At 36.8% G+C, this 17,797-nt stretch overlaps 1 protein-coding gene across 6 annotated transcripts in view; it reads left to right on the top strand.

The window, feature by feature from the left end:
* TENM2 (teneurin transmembrane protein 2) overlaps nucleotides 1–17,797 on the top strand; it is a 1,351,165-nt gene that overhangs the window by 1,101,017 nt on the left and 232,351 nt on the right. For all 6 annotated transcript variants that reach the window (XM_003756806.2, XM_031949416.1, XM_003756801.2 and 3 more), the window contains one exon: nucleotides 2,658–2,896. In XM_003756806.2, the coding sequence (XP_003756854.1) occupies nucleotides 2,658–2,896 (239 nt within the window). The remainder of the gene's footprint in view (nucleotides 1–2,657; nucleotides 2,897–17,797) is intronic.

Below are 17,797 nucleotides of genomic sequence, written 5' to 3' on the forward strand. Positions count from 1 at the left end.
GGGAAGATAACCCAGGAGAAAGGTCAAGGTTACCCACCCTCAGAAAGAACAAAGAAAACAACTAGATAGCACAACCAATTGAATAATGAACTTGGAATCAGGAAAACCCAAGTTGAAATCCAGCCTTAGATAAACTTACTAGCTGTGTGGCCCTATGCAAGTTATTTAAACTCTCTACCTCAGTTTCGTTCTATAAGGACTAGCACCCATCTCATAGAAGTATTGTGAGGATCAAATAAAATAATATTTGTAAAACTGTTGGCAGATCTTAAAGCAATATATAAATACTAGGTATTACTGTTGTTGTTAGAACAAGGACAACAATCCTACAAATGTGATAAAGGAACAACTAGACAGGTGTATGGAGAACCAGAAAAGTAGTATCATGAAAACCAATGAAGTGAGGATATCAAGGGAGGAAAAGTGTTCAGCAGCATATGCTACATAGGTCAGGGAAAATAAGGACTGAGGGGGAAAAAAATCTGAATCTGGCATTTAATGGATAATTTTTAATGCTGAGGAAAGTAGTTATAATTGAGTTATGATACTGGAAATTAGGTTGAAAGAGGTTGAGAGATGAATGTTAAGGGAAAAATTGGACACCCGTGTAGGACAGTTTTTGCTAAGAGTTTGATTATGAGAGGAACAAAGAGATAAGATAACTTCTAATGTTTTATTAGTATCTAAATCTTTAATTACTTACTAGACAGTTTTTCATTTAAGAAAGACATATCTTTATTTTGTTTTTCTTTAATATTCTGTTATCACTACCCACACTCCAAAAATACATTTAAGTAGTTCCATAAATACTTTAAAGGATACATATCACATGGGATTTTTGCTTTGCTTGTGTTTTAGTTTAATCACAGGCCAGTGGGTTATTATTTAGTGATTTAAAATATCTTTTTCAAAATTGTCCTTGTCTCTGTTGTCACTTGTCAAAATTTAAACAAAATCTTGCAGTCGGGCCTTAAAATGTAGCATATAGAAGAAGAAGTAAGCATAGCCAGAAAATACACATTATTTTCAAAATTATGATTTTAATCAAGATCAAGCACAAAAAACATTGTTGTGTACAGAACTGAAACCTAGTTAATGGAATCTGGCCTTCTTGGCTTAATCCAACTCCTAGCCTTGGTCTAATACTTGAATATATATATATATATATATTCAAGAAGATTTCAATTTTAGCCATTTATTCTAATGATGGCCTTGTTAAATAATTAATTAACCATAAGCTCAACTTCTGACATGGCTGTCAATCATGCTAACATATCACTCGATCTGGGAGTCTTTAAAATGCTTAGACTTAAAATGCTTTTCATACCCTGGTGATAAGCATCCGTTTCCAGGTTATATTGGAAACCAGTGTGACAGGTGACACCAAATGTTTGTCAGGCTATAGACCCCATGGCTAGATCCTTCTGGGAAGGCTGGTTGAGCTAGTCAGCTAGAAAGATGTTTACTATCAAAGATGAAGTTTTATTTAAATTAACAAACATGTGGGAATTGTACATTTTGGAATGCATTGCTAGATTGACAGTCCTAGGCAGGCATCAGAATAAAAACAAGCAACATCAATGAAAGTTCTCTCCATATGACTTTGAAATTCCAGGTTTATGGGTGAATTATATAAGGCTTGAGAAGAAACTACACAAGTCACTTGAGTCCTGCCTCTGAGCCCTGCTTACAAGTCACTTGAGTCCTGCCTCTGAGCCCTGCTCCTCCTATAATGATCTTCAATGTTCTGTAAGAGGGAACCTCTTCCTCTAAAAAAAAAAAACACAACAACAACAACAACAACATATATTTTAAGCATTTGAAGTAGTGGGACAGCGAGGTGGTGCTGTGGATAGAGGGCCTGGAGTGAGGAAAATCTCTCCTAAGTTCAAATCTAATTTCAGATACTTCCTAACTATGTGACCCTGAACAAGTCACTTAACTTTGTTGACCTCAGTTTCCTTATCTACAAAATCAACTGGAGAAGGAAATGACAAACTATTTTGGTATCTCTGAATAAGAAACCCGAAATTGGGACATAAAGAATCACACATGACAAACAAATGAACAACAATTTAATATGCATTTTTGTTCTGATATGCATATAGACTAAAATAGGTTCTTGCCAGTCTGAGAGGACCTTTCAGAACTTGTATTCTATTAGCATAGTCTCTTACAAGCCAGAATTTCTTTCATGTCAAATGAAACATGAAAGTAAAACTTTGAGAAATTTGATTACTATTAGCATCATACCATAACCCTGGCTCACCATGTTCTAGAGGATAGTGTTGTAATTTGCCATGGCTTTATAATCCAAGAGAGGCAGACTGGTTAGGGGATTATCCTTAGAGATTTGCCTCTAAAATAGACATATAAATTTTAGGAGCATGGGCAAGTCTTTGAAACCCTTCGTGCCTGAATGAGTTTTCTAAGATTGTAAAATGCAGACTAGTTAATGATCTGCATTAGAATAGAGAGTTTTCACACCAGGATTTCCTATCCTAATAAAATCAAAAGTTTTGCCCCACCTCTAGCATCACAATTTAAAAAAAAAAAAAACCTTCTAATTTAAAGTAATAAGGAACCAAAGCCATAATTTCTCCTTTATAGTTGCATTTTGTAAATCTGTCCTCTTCTCTTTTTTTCTCTCCTTCCAGGCATTTCCTGTTCAAGACTTCTTCTGGAACTACTCCTCTGTTCAGCAGCTCTTCTCCTGGATACCCATTGACCTCAGGAACTGTTTATACTCCACCCCCCAGACTCCTGCCCAGGAACACTTTTTCCAGGAATGCTTTCAAGCTGAAGAAGCCATCCAAGTACTGCAGCTGGAAATGTGCTGCTTTGTCTGCTATTGCAGCAGCTGTGCTTCTCGCTATTCTATTGGCTTATTTCATAGGTAAGTTGAAACTTCAGTCTGTCTTGTTCTTGTTGTTCTGAAGTCACTTTCCTTTAAAAAAAAAAAAAAAAAAGATCCAGCAGATGGGGGCAGAAGGGACTACTGTATTTAGGGTGAATTTACAGATCCCCTATAGTTGGTTCAGATCATTTATCAGCTCCTGTAAGATAGAATAGTGAATGATGAATGAAAGTGATTTTTCTCCCCTTAAAGCTAATTAAAGCTGATGAGCTTCTCTTCAAGTTCCCAAATGACCTTTAGCAAAACAAAGATTAAAAAATTCTGACTTCACATTTTCCTGGCTATAACTTAGGATGCTTATTATTGGCAAACCCAACCCTTAGACTCAGAATTGCCTCCTAGCCTCTCTTTTATTGAATTCTGAGATGGGATTATTGTGTTAAATGAATGCAGCTGTGATCAGATATCAGTCAACAACCCAAGAACAAGAACAGCCTTTTGGATGAACTGGGTTCATTAAAGGCCAGGACAGACTTGGCCAATTTACTTTGAGTGCCTCTAAGGAAAAAATATGACAAGATAGTGAGGCCATAGCATCTAAAGAGGTCTCCTAAGAAATGAAAGTAATCGAAGTGATTGATTTTCCCCATTTTTTTCTTCTCTCCATCCTTACATTTCTCTACCCCTTCAAATCAAAACCAAATCACAGTAGCACTCATGCTTTCTATAGCAAACTAGCATAAGACTCAGATTAACGTTTGAAAACTATGTTCTTCTCTATTACCACTGACACCCATAGCCCCCTACAAAAAAATAGAACTTGTTTTCATATTATGTAACAATGGAATATGTTACAAGCTTCTCATGGCAACATAGAGTTAGAATTTTAATAGCTTTTATTTTTTTTTAAATTTAATAGCCTTTTATTTACAGGTTATATGCATGGATAACTTTATAGCGTTAACAATTGCCAAACCTCTTGTTCCAATTTTTCACCTCTTACCCCCCACCCCCTCCCCTAGATGGCAGGATGACCAGTAGATGTTAAATACATTAAAATATAAATTAGATACACAATAAGTATACATGACCAAAACGTTATTTTGCTGTACAAAAAGAATCAGACTCTGAAATATTGTACAATTAGCTTGTGAAGGAAATCAAAAATGCAGGTGTGCATAAATATAGGGATTGGGAATTCAATGTAATGGTTTTTAGTCATCTCCCAGAGTTCTTTTTCTGGGTATAGCTAGTTCAGTTCATTACTGCTCCATTAGAAATGATTTGGTTGATCTCGTTGCTGAGGATGGCCAGGTCCATCAGAACTGGTCATCATATAGTATTGTTGTTGAAGTATATAATGATCTCCTGGTTCTGCTCATTTCACTCAGCATCAGTTCGTGTAAGTCTCTCCAGGCCTTTCTGAAATCATTCTGTTGATCATTTCTAACAGAACAGTAATAGAATTTTAATAGCTTTTAAAGGCAAGGTCTAATTTCCTCATTTTACAGATGAAAAAATTGAGGCCCTGATAGATAAAATAATTTGCCTAAAGTCACACACACTAAAGCTAATTAGGAGCAGGACTTGAATTTGAATCTAGGTCATCTCACTCCACACCCAGTGGATCACCCTCACTTTCTGCACAAGAACTTGAAATCAATGTGCACATCATCATTTGGAGATAATAGCCAATCCCTCATGAAGACCCAGATTCTGAGCAAGAATCATAAAAGTTCTGCTCTGTGTTTTTCATGCTAGACCTGTGGCAGGTACCTAAGGAGAGTGAGTAGTGGTATTTGCTCCAGGTTTTGATTTACGTATGTACTTATTCAGGATTTCTTGGTCAGTGACAAAAGTTCTTCCCTCTTCCCAAAAAATTTCCCTGTTTAAATTGTTATCAGGTCATCACTTTAGGTTATAGAAACTTTTGATCCTTTTGCTACTTACCCTCTTTTCTTGATTTTATTATTTGCACAAGCAGCTGCCTACTATTAACCTAGCCAAGAGAAAGAAATATGTCACTTGCTTCTAGACACTTACCTTAGTATTGCACCAAGGGTCACCATTGTCCCATCCCTCATTGAACACCCACTGTGTCTTCCTGGCAAATAAGAAGAGACTCATCTTCATGGGTTCTATCATATCTGCTATCCACAGGAAGCCAGGTTGGTGCCTTAGATGGATGTTTTGAAGAGAGTCTGACCTGACCAATTAAAGTACTTAGTATGTAGCTGGGCAAAGAATATGGTGAGGAAAGATCCCCTGATGCAAACACAAGTAGCTTGCCAGGCTGTGTTTATGTACACTTCTTCTATAAGGAAACAAATGCACTGACGTGTGACTAGGGAGCAGCTGCTCTGCCTTCCTCACATATGGACTGGGGCACAAGATATGGAAGTTCCTTTCTGGGTCCAGTGAGTATGTGGAAGGCAGGCATCTTTGTGCTGGAAGCATAGCTAACTTGTCCCCTAGGGTTAAATTGTATGCACAATCAAGTCAATAAATATTGATCAAGTACCTACTATGTGCCAGGCACTATGCTAAGTGCTGAGCATACAAAGAAAGGCAAAAATAACTTCCAAAAAAATGACTAATATGTATGTATACAATGATACAAGGAAGATATATACAGGATAAAAGGCGATAATCTCAGAGAGAAGGAATTAAAGAGAACTGGGAAAGGCTTGCAGAAAGTGGGAACAAGTCCTAATGAAAGCAACAAAGCCAGGAAAACACTAGTCAAGGGCAGGTAGCCAAGAAGAAAGTTTTTATTTCTTCGAGGGAAGGAGACTGTAAGTATGACTTGTCACCTGTGAAGTTACCCTTTAGCTCCCTGAATGAAATTACAAGAAAAAGACAGTCATAGCCAGGGATAACAGTAACAATGCCTTTAGCCCCAACTCCAGAAGAAATTGAAATCTTGACAAGTTTGATACTTTTCACTTAAATATTACCCTCATCTTTCCCGCTGTTTCTAGGTGTTTGGTCTTAGGGCTGGGTTGGGGAGAGAGATGGAGGAAGAGGAGGAGGAAGTATCACTGTATATATACATATTAGTCATTTTGGGGGGAGTTATTTTTGCCTTTCTTTGTATGCTCAGCACTTAGCATAGTGCCTGGCAAATAGTAGGTACTTGATCAATATTTGTTGATTTGATTGTGCATACAATTTAACCCTAGGGGACAAGTTAGCTATGCTTCCAGCACAGAGATGCCTGCCTTCTACATACTCACTGGACCCAGAAAGGAACTTCCATATCTTGTGCCCCAGTCCATATATGCTTTAGGTAAGATTATTCCAAGCAAAAAAACAACCACCACCACCAAAAACAAAAAAAAAAAAACAAAAAAAGCCCTGGTGTATAAAGCCCCACCAATACATAATTATATGAGGAGGGATATGTATTATCACTTCTTATAACACTCTGAAATGCAGTTGGTTGCATTTTTAGCAAGTTTCCTATGACTAATCAGGATGAAATCTCTAAGAGACTTGAAGAATCAAGCTCTGTTTTCCTTTGGAATCACTTTACAAGTTGACTCTGTCGGAAACTGCAAAGAGCTCCCATGTGCTCAATTCTCAGGCTGATACTCTACTGGGTAGGTCAGGACCATGGAGAACACATCCATAGAAGTAAAGGGAGTGGCTACTGCTGCCAAATAGGGTCCCCAGTGAGCTTCTACTTGTTGTTGAGAGATAGATGAATATTTTCTGATTTACTGAGCTTGACAGTTAAAATATAATAGCTTTCTGTAAGGGAGAATCATATAAAAAGGAAATTGTAAAGTAAGAATTCTTAATGTTTTAATCGAGTATGTAGCTTATAAATGATGGATTGTGTAACATTTTTATCCACAGTCTTCAGGCCATTGGAAGTTGATGCTTAGCATCATATTATGGTTTATTAGTTTATAATCCATCATTTCTAATTATATGTGCTTTAGGTAAGATTATGCTTTGACCCTGGAGCTTTGAGAAATGGTTTATAGCTCAAAATGAATGATGTAATTGGCCAGTTTTCAGAGTAGTTAATGATGGTAATCATATAACCCAGTAGTTCTCAAAGTATGACCCAGGGACCCCTTGGAGGCCTGAGACCCAGTCAAATGATCTATAAGGGTCAAAACTATTTTCATAATAATGACATTTTAATTTGTATTATGGTAAATAAAAAAACATTTTATTATCTAATATGGTTAAGTAGTGATAGATATAAGCCACATAAAAGCTCTGGGTAGCAGTTGGGGGAGGGGTCCTCAATAATTTTTAAAGAAATAAAGACATCCTGAGGCCAAAAAACTTGAGATTCACTGACACAGCCACTCACTCACATAATCCCTTTCCTGAGTTGGGGGTAAAGACAAGCATGGGATAAAGGATCAGGTACTCATGAACCCTATCCCTGTCCCAACGTTTATTCCTTAGTCAGAGGATGATAGTTTGCCTCCCAAGTTTCCATTTCTTCACTATAAAATTGGAGACACTGATGATTATTTTCATGGGGAAACTGAAGTGTATTGAGGGCTCAGTAGAGTATGAAAATCACTTTGAAAATGAAAAGTGATATTATTAATTATGCTGCGTTATAGGACCATAAACTCTACATTATAGGCATAGTGCAAAGCAGGGTGAGGAACAGTGAGTTCCTGCCTGCCTGGAAAACTAGAGTAAACCAACTTCAAGGAATGAGACAAAGATAAAACCTATGATCCCACAGTAAAGGAGGAGACTATTTTGAAGATCCAAACTCATATCCTTGGCCAGATACATCACATTTCTTTCTAATAAGAGACAAATTCTAAAATGTTATGATAAATCCCATGTTATCATGTTTTGTTTTGTTTTCAGAGAGGCTTTAAGTAAAGGTCTAGCAATTATAGTGGCAAATAAGTCAAATTATTTTCTATCCTATTCAAACTCATCAAGAGGAGACTTTCCTGAAATAAGCAGCACTATAGGGTTCGGCTGCATGACAAGTTCTTTCACAGATTCAGGCATGTAGGTGGGTGTAATAACAGAGCTCTACCAGAAATTCTATAGACTAGAAGGCCACAGCCTTTATCATGTCAAGGGGAGCTAGCTCCCCAGAATCTCTGCCAATATTGCTGAGGCTAAAGGATATTTTGTGACTTAGGTCAGGACCTCCCAGAGCATAATTCTCCTAGTGCATACATAAACTACTTTCTGAGAGTACAATAAGCATATTGGGAAGCCATGTGAACTCATTCACTTCACTAAGAGAATTCATAGTAAATTATTTTGCTTTTACATTAAATGGTCCCCACCTCACTCCCACCCCCTGGAAATAACTTAGGTAACTTTGGTTCTGATCGTCAAGAGAGTCCCACCCCTGACCAATCCTCTCCTTCATCTTTCTTTGGAAATTGTGCATTCTCTTGTAAAGTTGTCTTTCTTCAACTCAGTATGTGTCTCCTGTTTCTATTTACTTATAGAATGTCGACTCTCTTAAAATGAAAACTTCTTGAGGGCAGGTCCCTTTTATTTGTATGCCTAGAATGGCAAGCACATAATAAAGAATGTGCTTAATAATAAAGAATAAACATAATAATAATAAAATAAAGAATAAAAATAAAGCATAATAAAGAATAAATAAAGCATAATAAAGAATAAACAACCAGTTGTTGTTTGATTGATTGATTAATGTTAGAGTTAAGTCTTTGTAAACAAGTTTCCTCAATTCTTAGATTAATCATATTGCTTGACAGAAGCAGGTCAGGAGGTCAATGTTATAGATTCAGCTGTAGTATATAAGAAATGCTAATACTGCCCTTCACTATAGCAAAGCACATTCCTTTAATAAATGTATGTAATAATACTTAGCCTTCATATAGCCCTTTAAGATTTGCAAAGTACTAAACAGTTGCTATTTCATTCGATCTTCACAACTAGCCTATGATGTGGATGCTATTATTATCCTCATTTTGTAGAAGAAAAAATGGAAATTAGAAGAGGTTGACTTACCCAAGATCACAGAGCTAGTAAGAGTCTGAATTAGGATTTGAACTTAAATCTTCTTAATACCAAGTCCATGGTCTATCTAAGAAGCCAAATAATGGCACCTTAAGCTTCTGGAGAGTAGTGGGGTTTTTTTTTAATTTTCCAAAGCACTTTCACATAATTATTTTATCTGATCCTCCCAACAAAGCTTGTGTTAATGCTCATAAAAGGCTTAGAGGTTGTGACTTGCCTGTATTAATACAGCTAGTTAATGACAGAGCTAGAGTTAGAAGCCAGGTTTTCTGGCTCCTAACACAGGGTCTGTTCCTTGCGTCCTCTAGCATGGTGTGATTCTGCTATTTCCTCTGGAGATTCAGGTTATCCTGATTTGCCAGATACTTTATGCAATTTAAATGATTTCTTCCATAGTTTAAACTCATTACTTTCAGTTCACTCCTCATTAACAAATGAGTATAATCGGTCCCTTTTCTTCTCATGGCATCTTTTAACATATCAGTAGTCAGATATGTCTCCCTTCTGTCTCTTTTTTGTGTAGATGAAGAGTCTATAGTTCTCTTAACCTTTCCAGATATCTTTTCCCCCTCAGACCTTATGTTATAATTCTCTTTTGAAGTCCCTGGTTTCACTATGTCTCTTTAAGGGGAGAGGGAAGTATTGGTTCCCCTAAACTGAATCCACAAATACCAGTTAAAGGTCCAACTCTAGTGTTCATGAAGCAAGGAATTGAAATTCTCCGGTTTCTGTGTTCTATCAAAGTCATTTTATGAGGAATTAAATCTTCTTTCCTATGCTCATCCACAGGCTAACAAAGCAAGCAGCTTTCCCTTTTATTTGATTGTGACTCTGAGAAATAGAAATCTTCATCTTAACAATTTAGCTTTTCATGAGGCTGCTGGAAAACAACACTTCAGCATTTTTGCCAGGAGGATCTGCCTGGCACGACCACTTGGGTACTCACTTCTCCTCAATCTTCATCTTCTCCAAATTCCTATTCAAAGTTCTCCTCCATTTGGCCATCTTTTTTGGTTCAGGGCCTAATGTACTACCTTAATTACCCTTTGCTTTGCTGCCTTTCTGAAAATTTCCAACAGGTTGTCTCCATGCTGCCTCAGCAGGCTATCACTGGCTTCCTACTCCAGCAGTACCTCATTACCTTCATACTTTCATGTAACATTTGAATGTCATGTTCTTTTGAAAAACTAAGAAAGTTATTGCTGGTCCCACTCAACAGAGAAGAAAGATACTTCAGAGATGTGGGTTCCTTTTTCAAAACTAGGACCATCCTGGAGATTCCAGAATGATTGGCATGGTGATCTCCAGTATAACACAACTGTGAAAGCAACTATATATATATTGCACTTAGTTACTGTCTAAACCTTTCATTTCCTTAGTGGAGTAAGAGGAAGAAGATGAAGAACATTTCTGTCATCCTAAATTAGTTCTTAGCTCTTCAAATTTCTGCCAAAGTCAACAAAAAAGGGAAAAACATAAAAAACAAGAAAACCCTCTACCTACACATGATATCAGAAAGTCACCTTGTCTTTTTTCACGACAGTAATTCCTGCCAAATATAAAATACAGTGTTTTAAGTAAGCTGCTAAACTGCTCTGTCTTCTGCCAATCTGACTTTGATCTCCAAAGAACATCAGGCCATCAACATGTCAGTATGTTAAAAGTGTGGTAATTTGGGGGGCTTTCAGTTTCCTTTGAAAATAATAGGAGATTATTTTCTATGGAAACTAAAAGCCTACAATGTGTTTAAAGTTACTACACTTGGAAATTGATATGTTGAGACTCATCCTGATGAATCCTAAGAGCCCGGCTGCTATTTTGTGTACTCCCATCACACAGAACAGAGCAGGAATGGGGAAAATAAAAAGAAAATGACAGAAAATGATGAGCATACTACACTTACCTGGCATCTTTTGTGTATATGCAGCTTAGGAAAAATATTAGCCCTCATTTAGCCTCCAATTCTATTTGACTACATAGACAGATGAGATTTAAGGTAAACTTCATCCTACTATATACATTCCTGACAATGACAATCCCTAGTTACATTGATGTGAAGAGAATCCTATCTAAAGGGCAGAGTTTTAGATTATTAGACCTGAACAGTTTAGCAAATAAAATTCACTATCAGTCCCACTCCTCTGAAATTAATTCAAGATTGTTAACATTGTGGGGAGGAGGGAAGAAGGTGCTGGCCACAGATGAGTTAGGGAGCACTTTAATGTTCTTTGTTCCTGTTGTAGACAGTATTTAGTAGAATATTTTTATCTAACAGAAATGCTAATGAATTCTTAACCTGATAATATATTCCTGTCATTGCTGCCACAGTTTTGTGTGTATGAAGGGAGAAGGGGGGAAGAAAAGAAGATAAAAAGGGGAGGGGAGAAAAGAAAAGAGAGAAAGACTGTCATTTATCTTTCACATTCAGTATTAAAGGACCCACTAATTTGTCATAAGTAGAGGAGTAAAGCACTAATTAAGCTCTAGTTGCGTGCATGACAGTCAATTTGAGGATTTGTCCCTATGAAGAAGTTTCAGATAACAGAGTTTTCTCTTCCAGAAATAGATAGGGTCCTGTTAAAAACAAAATTGAATGAATCTTGTGATTTAGGGTTCTTTTAAGTACAACAATAGGATAGCTACATGGATAGAGCTAGGTGCTGGGACTAAGACCTGAGTTCAAATATAGCTGCATACACTAGTTTTGTGACCCTAGAGGAGTCACATAGCCTCTGTTTAAAATTTCCTCACCAGAAAATGGGAATAACAATATTACCTACTGTTCAAAATTATTGTGAAGATGAAATAAGGTAATATTTATAAAGTACTTTGCAAACTTTAAAGAGCTCTCTGAATGCTTGCTGACATCATCATTATTATCATTGTTGCATCCATTTTACAACCAAATACTTACTGCTCCAAAATCTCAAAGATCTAGGAGTTTATTGATGTGAGGATTTCCCCTACCAATATAGATAGTAGCCCCTTTATCACCTTAGTAGATAATCTTTGTGAATTGCTTCAGCTTTAGAAAATCATCTCTTGGATGCCAGCCTTCCACATAACAAGTTTTTTCAATTAGTCATTCAGCAAACGTATAAGTACTGCCTATGTGTCAGGTATGCTTTACCCAGGGATTACAAAAACAAAAATAAAGCAGTTGTTGCCCTCAAGGGGTTTATGTTCAATTGAGAGATACCATGTACACATATAAATCTACACAATATAAAGAGAAGGAATTGGCTGAGGGGAAATGATAGGTACATACTAACAGCCTAGGGTATGAAGGAAAGGCTCATATAGAAGGTAATTTTTTTTTAAGCTGAAATGTGGAGGAGATTCAGTATTCTGAGAGGTGAAGAGAAGGGAATATACATTCCAAGCAAAGCCTGGACAAAGGTCCAGAGTTGGAAGACAAGATACTTTATATAAGGAATGGCAAATGGGTCAGTTTGGCTGAACTACAGAGTGGGAGAATGGGAATTATGTATAATAAGGTTAGAAAGGTACACTAGAGCCAGGTTATAAAAGACTTTAAATTCCAAGCAGGAATTTATATTTAATCTTAGTGGTGATAGGAAGCTTTTAGAGTTTAGTTTGGAGGAAAGTGACATAGATAGACCCTCTGCTTTAAGAATATTACTTTAGGTTCTTGGCTGCTGACATATAAGTCCATCATTGTGCCTTTACTGGAAACTTTTCTACCTTGGCACCTTCCTACCAACTACTCCTTTATGGATCCACAATAATGTTGGTGAGTGTATTAGCTCTACCTCCAAAGTCTACTCTGATTGAATGATTTATCACCTCTCAGCCAATCTGATGATTAAGTTAGCCAGACTTAACTTAGTCCTGGGGCCATAGAGAGGCCATTACTACTGCCAGCCTCATATGTGAAAACCTTTCAACTTAACAGCAGCCCCTACTGGATCTGGTGTTCCAAGCACAGTGCTTGGGAAACCTGTGTCCTCTCCATAACATAATAAAGATTAGAACCAGACTTCAGTGAAGAACTAACAGCTGAACCCATCCTAACTCAAATAGTCAATTCAATAATAGACTTTTCACCAAGATGCAAGGACAGAGGATTAATTATAGCAAAAGCCCTTCATATTTTCCATGTCCTGCACCCTTTAGACAATGTAATGAACATTATGGACTCTATCTCAGAAGAACATATAATGTACAGAGACTTACAAAGGAAACCATGAAAAACAGTTGACAAAATAATTTTTTAAGTTCTCAGATCCTAGATCACAAACCCCAGAGTTGGGGAAAGTATTCTTGCTTCACATTTTAAGCTACTTACAGCAAAATGAAGCAGTTCATATTTGCACTGAACTAGAATAAAAACCAATTCAAGTAGCAATCCCCTGACATTTGAGGGAACTAAAAGTATAATTCTATCAATATGGAATGTTCACCACCTGTTGTTCACTAATATTAAAATTGACAGCCTTCTTGTGGGCTTTGCAGATGTTTGTTCAGCAATCACTGCTATAGATACCTTGGTGCTTATCTATCATACCTTATCTACCACTTAATCATTATTATCAATCAGTTAATCAATTAGTAGAAATTTATTAGACACCTATGTGCCAAACACTGTGCTAAATTTATATGATACATCTGCTTAGGTATAAATCATAGGTTGCCTACAGAATTCCCAAGTTATTGTTTTATATTAGCTGTTTTTAGGTTGTTGTTTTTTTAATTTGTGTTTTGGCTTGGCTTATTGCATAAAAGGGCCAATGTGCTGTTCCTAGTGTATCAAAAAGGCAGAGCCTGTTCAAGAATCCAAAACAAAGTTAGACACAGATATTTATAATCGATTTACACTTTGCTGACCACCACCACCCTGTGAGTCTAAAGTCTACTCAGGAATTTAAAGTAAACTAGGCTTGAAGCCGGTCAATTGGCATTAGGGTTAGGTGGGCCATTTAGTAGAAAGGTAAGATTCATAAACCCCAGCTCAGCAGTTCCTAGTTTCTCCCTTTTTCCATATAAAGGGGAGTTTCTAGTTCCCTGATGTTGTAATTGCCTCTGTTCCCAAATTGCATTTCTGAGTTAGAAAGCATTTAGGCAAAGGAGCAGTTAGGGGGACTATATAAGCACCACATTTAAGCCCTCTAGCAGGAATTTGTGATTCCCTGAAATTGAGATAACTAGCTGAGTGAAACTGGTAAGTGTTTGTTTTTGGCAGACTGCCGTCATTTGGCACTCCCATTACAAAAGTGTAGCTGAATTTAGTTGAAGTTCAAGGTGAAGAAGCAAATAAGGATGTAGAGCTAAAAGTCTGTTGCTGTTTCTCTGTAAATGAGAAAGAGCTAAGAAATAAATGCAAATGCTGCTAGGACTATGCACACAAAGTGTACTATTTGGGGGGCAGAGAGGAAGGGGGAGAGGAGGGTTGTCTCCATGATTGTAAAGTTGGCTGTGTAAGCTTGTACAATGCAGACTTGACCTGACAATGAACTTTCAAAGCACTCCTTTTTTCTCATGAGGCTATCAGGACTAGACTTTCTTCATTCTGCAATAGAAATTTCATTTGCAAGCTCCATGTAATATTCTTTAGCCCTCAAAAACAACGATAATCACCAAAAAACCTTACCCAAGTTCCAACAACAACAAAACCCCCAGAATCTTCTGCTTGAGATTTTCCTTGAATAAAAAGTTTATTAAATTACATGCCTTACAACATAGTCCTCTGCACTAGGAATACACTATTTATATACCGTAATACTTCATACTTCCATCTTTATATTGAGCAAAGTATTGTATAACTGTTAATATATAATTTAAGGCTATTAACAAGATTTCTACCTTTTATAAAGGAGGGAGAATGAGACCAAAAATGGTTATAGCATCTTTGCAAATAAAACAGAAACAAATTGTGTATTCGTATTAAAACAGCTTAGCTAAGATAGAACAGAAAGCCCTTCTCCCCACTCCCCCTCTTTTAGAATCTTTTAGAACTACTTCATAAAAGCCAAAGAAATGTATTTGATAAGCAACAAACTTTGCTTCCAGGATTGCATTTCTTTCATCATGGCTTCTTCCATAGCTGTAAGTGAAGGTCCTTCCCCTGGGATGCTTTTTCAGTGGAGGTAGGTCATTTGTGGGAAGATTTGTGCAAACAGACTCTGCAGGTTCCCTAGGGAGACTGATCTTTCTAAAAGAAGGGTACATTACTCTGCTTTTGCCATAGCCATCATGATGCAATTCTATCAGTTTGCTTACTTCTGTTACACCATGAGCGTTTTAGAGTCATGTTAATGAAACTTAGATTAGACTTGGTTATATTCCACAGGGAAAGGTAAATAGCTGGGTGCCAAATGCATTCTGTTCTTCAGGCTATGATAAATACTGATGACATTTTTTGCTTCTCTAAAGAACTTTGATGTGCCTTCAAAACATGTTCTCTTTGCAAACAAAGCTTAAGACTATCTTCTTCCTCAAATCCCTTCAATTTGAAGATAATGAAGAATTGCATTACTCAAATTTGGGGGTCTAGACACGTGAATTTTCTTTTAATAAATACATTGTTGGGTATATCAAGTCACCCAAGTTACCCAATTAGGGATAAAATAAATCATCATCAAGTCTTAGGTTTAGATTTGAAGGTATATGAGAAGAGATCTCAGATAGGGAGTTAAAATCTGTTCTGGTACAATAAGATCTTTTGTGTCCTAAACATTTGGCCAGATAGTTGATTTAATTAAGTAACTGCACAAATATACATAATGACTGTGGCTCCCCATGGCCTTCCATTGTCTGCCTAAGCATGCTCATTAATCTAGGGTAGAGTAGGCTTGTAAGAAGGTAGATAATAATCCTTGCACTAGGTAAATACAGTATTCATGATACACCTATCATGTTCCACCGAAAAGCCTCTATCAGAAATACCCCTTTTCTTCAGATGGTTACCCATTATTTCCTTATTACCTCTTGCCATATTATTTAAGTCAATATCTTGGTCTGCCATATACACTGTCTAATCCAAATTCTATATTTTAAAAATATGTAAATAAGATCCAGAGAAGATAAATGATTTGCCAAAAGTCACCCTTTAAAAGTGGTAGGGCCAAATGAATGAGTGATAGAACTAAGATCTGAACTCAGGTCCACTATCTGGCTCCAAGTCTAGTGCTCTTTCTTTTCACTTAGACTTTTTTCCCCCACAGTTCAGAACTACTTAATTTTTTTTTAAATAATAGCTTTTTATTTTCAAAATATAGGCAAAGATAGTTTTTACCATTCACCCTTGTGTTCCAAATTTTTTCCCTCTCTTCCCCTTACCTCCTCCTCTAGATAGCAAGTAATCCAAAATATGTTAAACATTTGCAATTCTTCTATACATATTTCTACATTTATGATGATGCTGCACAAGAAAAATGAGATCTAAAGGGAAAAAATGAGAAAGAAAACAAAAAAGCAAGCAAAAAACATACTATGTTGTGATTCACATTCAGAAGTCATAGTCCCTTTTTTGGATGCAGATGGCTCACTTCATCACAAGTCTATTTGAACTGGCCTCAATCACCTCCTTGTTGAAAAGAGCCACATCCATCACAGCTGATCATCACATAATCTTGTTCCTGCTGCCACTTGGATTTTTTAACATTGAGTTAAAAACTCTTTTCCAAGTAGGTTGGGAGCTCTGCCCAGTGGGTCAGATTGCCACAGTGGGTACCAAGATTAGCTATCTTGTGAAATTTTCCAAAGGGTGGGGACCCAGTAAATATTCTTAGGTAGTCAGAGAATTAATAAGGATATTTAGTGAGCTTTGAGAAAGTTCCAAGTTGTATTTTGCTTGAATGCCTGGTGCAGTGACATGTCAGGGACAGAACCAGTTCAAGGGCCACTGAACTCTGCATTTTCCTTACACATCACCAAACAGGGTCTCCTATGATAAAGAATAGTTTGCTAATTTGCTAGGAGGAATGAGTGTTCAGTAGCCCTGAACATTTCTCCACTTCCTATATCTTGTATATAGTGAAGTAGTTGAAGTGTTTTGTAATAAGAAAAGTTGAGGAAATATTTATCATTCTACTTATTTTGTGGTTCTCAGTAGAAGCCAGTACTCCCTTCCTTCATTTGCTGAGAATTTTTTTAAAGATTGGGTAGATTTAAAATTTATGGCAACCCCTCCCCAGCCTCTGACATCCACCAGGTTTTAAGAGACTGCACAGTGAAGAATAAAGAGTTAACATGAAAGAAATAAATATTGAAATGAGCAAGATTAAAAACAGGGGCAAGAAGTAAGTAAAAGTCATAACAGTCTGTGAGGAGAATAATTGGAAATGTTAACTAGCAACAGAAATTATGAGATGCTATACATCAAGCAATGGAAAACATGGGACAATTAGAACAGACAAGTATGAAAAGAAAAATGATACCCAGAATAGCAAATTACATATCATATTCTGCACAATTTCTTGAACCAATAAAGTCCAACCAAAGTGTAATGAGATGAAAAGCAATAGTTGAGAATTACTTGGAGGTTGCTTCACCGCTTCATCTTGCATCATTAGATTTCTGGTTCTCTCTTGAACCATTTAGATAAACAGAGGACAGCCCATTTGTGCAGATAAAGCTTAGTAATCACAATATAAGGAATGGAATATATCACTATGGGGAAATGTTTCCTAATAAGTGGTGATGGTTTAATAGTGACCATACATTGAATAAAAGGTATGATAAATATAAAAATTACTTGAGGGATGGGATGTAGAGTCTAAAATACCTGTGATTTCATAGGGAACACCCAGTGAGGACACTTCCCCAATTAATGTAGTCCATACCTTCTCTGATCTTAGAGGTTTGTCCAGGCACACTGGGAGATTAAGTGTTTTGTCCAAGATTTTATAGTATGCATCCCAGGCAGAACTTGAACCCAGGCCTTCAAGATTCCAAGACCATCTCTCTATCTACTAAGAAACATTG

Source organism: Sarcophilus harrisii, chromosome 2 (genome assembly GCF_902635505.1).
Source record: "Sarcophilus harrisii chromosome 2, mSarHar1.11, whole genome shotgun sequence".
NCBI classification, from domain to species: Eukaryota; Metazoa; Chordata; class Mammalia; order Dasyuromorphia; family Dasyuridae; genus Sarcophilus; species Sarcophilus harrisii.